We start from the raw sequence: 2,473 nt of genomic DNA, 5'->3' as shown, positions 1-2,473 counted from the left end.
CACACACTCTCTCTCACACACACACACACACACACACACACACGCTCTCTCTCACACACACACACACTCTCTCACACACACACAGAGCACAAATTGTGTTTTGTATTTGTTTTGACCACAGAATTCTGCAACACATCTTTCAGTATTTTTAATATTGATCTTAATTTATCAGTGCTCTGAATGCACTTGAGGATGACTTTGATGACACTCCCAGAGATGCAGAGAAATTCATCAGCAACCCTCTCGCAGCGTTTCAGCTTGTGAGAAAGCTAAGTCTAGCCTGGGCCGCTACGCAGGAACTTATCGAAAGAAGACGTGCAAAAGGTTTGAGGAGAAACACACAACTCTAATATATCACTCAGAAACTGGGCTTTCTCATAACAGTTGATTGTGTTCTTAATTATGATTGTGTGCTGCTGTTGAGGGGCTTCATCAGTTTTTAATGGTAGATTATCTGTGAAGATCAACTGATGCAACCAATTCCAGGAGGAAAAGCTATAAATAAAACATGATTAAAAAACATTTGAAGTCATTGTCAGTAACATTTCTCATGTTTCACAGACACTTTGGAAAGCCTGAAATCTGCAGCTCAGACTCTCCCCAGTGCAGAAGATGTAGAAGGTGTGGTGATGGCTTTGGTTAGACTGCAAGAAATGTACAGATTAGATCCGAGGAACATCTCCTTATTTTCTGGTGGGTTTCATGGTGGCTTTATTTGTTCTTTATCACCAGTATAGCTCATGTAAACAGATGATAAAACAGGCAAAACATCCAGTAGACGTACACAGGACTGAGTCATATCTAGAGGCCAAAATGTTGATGTAGGCACTTGTATCTTGGTGAAAAATCTGGTTCAGTTTATTTGCAGCTCTCAAGATTTCCGTGATATCAACTTGATGTGTGGCTTTTCAGAAATGAACCACAACGTGACGCTGGATCCAGATGAAACTTTCCATATCGCCATGATCTCCTCTCTCAATCAGCGCTTTCAGTGTGCCGTCCTCTGGATGGAGGAAACCCTCAGGAAACTCAATGAGGCGGAAGAAGCTGTCGTTACTAAAGACGAGTTAATGACAGCATGAACTCCACAAGCTTGTGTCAAACCTTGTGATCCATATTATCCAGCGTGATTTGAGAATGTTTCACAGAACATCACTATTTGGTTCAATGAAAGCAACAAACCTCGACCTTTTGAGTTCACATGATGCATAAAAAAACTATGTCTATTTTGTTTATTTGAAAGAATTTCACAAGATTTTAAATGCAAGATTTTTAAATGGTCTCACACAGTAGGTTGCCACTGTATGTTGGCTTCTAAAGCATTATGTGCAATAACGCAAATCTTAACAAAGCTATATGTTAGCAGTGTGCTTTAACAGTAACAAAGTCTAAATGAAGATCACCTGAAACAAATGCACTAATTCACACTCGTGCATCTAATTTGCAATTGTTCTTAAGAGGCCACTGAGAGAAATCTACTTCAGCCTGAACTTTACACAAGCATAATAGAGAGCATTAAGACCTGGCACTGGACCGCCGAATACATCCCTCAGCTTTACTCTCCTCAGCACTCCTTGGACAAAACATATGAGGCTCTGTGCACTGGAAAGAGGCTTACGATGGTGAGTAGCAGCCTGAGAAGATCTACAGAGATTCATATTCTTCATTTAGTATTGCTATCATTTTTTAAAGATGAGCTTTCATGTGGAATCCATGTGAATGTACTGTAAGATTGTAGATTAAAAGGTTAATTTTATACAGAATACTCATTTTAATACTCTAATATTTTATTACACATTGTGAAAGTAAATAAATTATATATTAGACATGGCTACTAGCAGTGCACACACACACACATATATATATATATATATATGTAAAAACCTGTAAAAACACCTGTTTTTTTGTTGTTTTTAAACAGGTGTTTTACCTGTCTTTTGAAGTTTGCACTTCATTGTGTTGTTTTAGGGTTAGTTTAAATGACCGTAAAATTAATGGATAATATCCTAGCAAGAAATTACCAGTACATTTTCCCTTTTTTTTTTTACGGAGTTCACATTAACACTGTACATTGGACTTTATTTGTATGGACTTTTCAAGTAATATGAAATTTACGTAAAGTCAGCTAACTAGCCTTGCTTGATTGAGAAAGTGCTTTCCCGTTTTGTATGTAAGATGAATCAAATCAAATCAAAACATATTCATAAAGCACTCTCAAACCGTAGAGTGTACCAAAAGTGCTGTATAATTAAAAATAAATGAATAAATAAATAAAAATAAGAACAATACAATACTACACACTATGAATACATCTGCTCAAACCTAATGTTCACCAAAAATAGTGAAGGCCTCATCAAACAAATCTGTCTTGAGACGGGTTTGAACATGTTTACAGAGGTGAAGGATCTAATACGATCTAATAAATGTCTTATGGTTTGCAGACGCCACAAAGAGAGAGAAGGCTGGTGTGCAG

At 37.2% G+C, this 2,473-nt stretch overlaps 1 protein-coding gene across 1 annotated transcript in view; it reads left to right on the top strand.

Annotated features, from left to right (window-relative positions):
* Nucleotides 1-1,622, top strand: part of LOC107728265 (prolyl 4-hydroxylase subunit alpha-2-like) — a gene marked incomplete at its 3' end in the record, with an annotated part of 2,311 nt that extends 689 nt beyond the window's left edge. The window contains exons 2-5 of the mRNA XM_016538381.1: nucleotides 173-324; nucleotides 562-693; nucleotides 913-1,076; nucleotides 1,461-1,622. Coding sequence (XP_016393867.1) covers nucleotides 173-324; nucleotides 562-693; nucleotides 913-1,076; nucleotides 1,461-1,622 — 610 coding nt within the window. The remainder of the gene's footprint in view (nucleotides 1-172; nucleotides 325-561; nucleotides 694-912; nucleotides 1,077-1,460) is intronic.
* Between the last annotated feature and the right edge of the window lie 851 nt (nucleotides 1,623-2,473).

The sequence above is a fragment of the Sinocyclocheilus rhinocerous genome, unplaced genomic scaffold, assembly GCF_001515625.1.
Source record: "Sinocyclocheilus rhinocerous isolate Xijiao unplaced genomic scaffold, SAMN03320098_v1.1 scaffold217, whole genome shotgun sequence".
Classification (NCBI taxonomy): domain Eukaryota; kingdom Metazoa; phylum Chordata; class Actinopteri; order Cypriniformes; family Cyprinidae; genus Sinocyclocheilus; species Sinocyclocheilus rhinocerous.
This window is presented reverse-complemented; position numbering and strand designations above follow the sequence as displayed.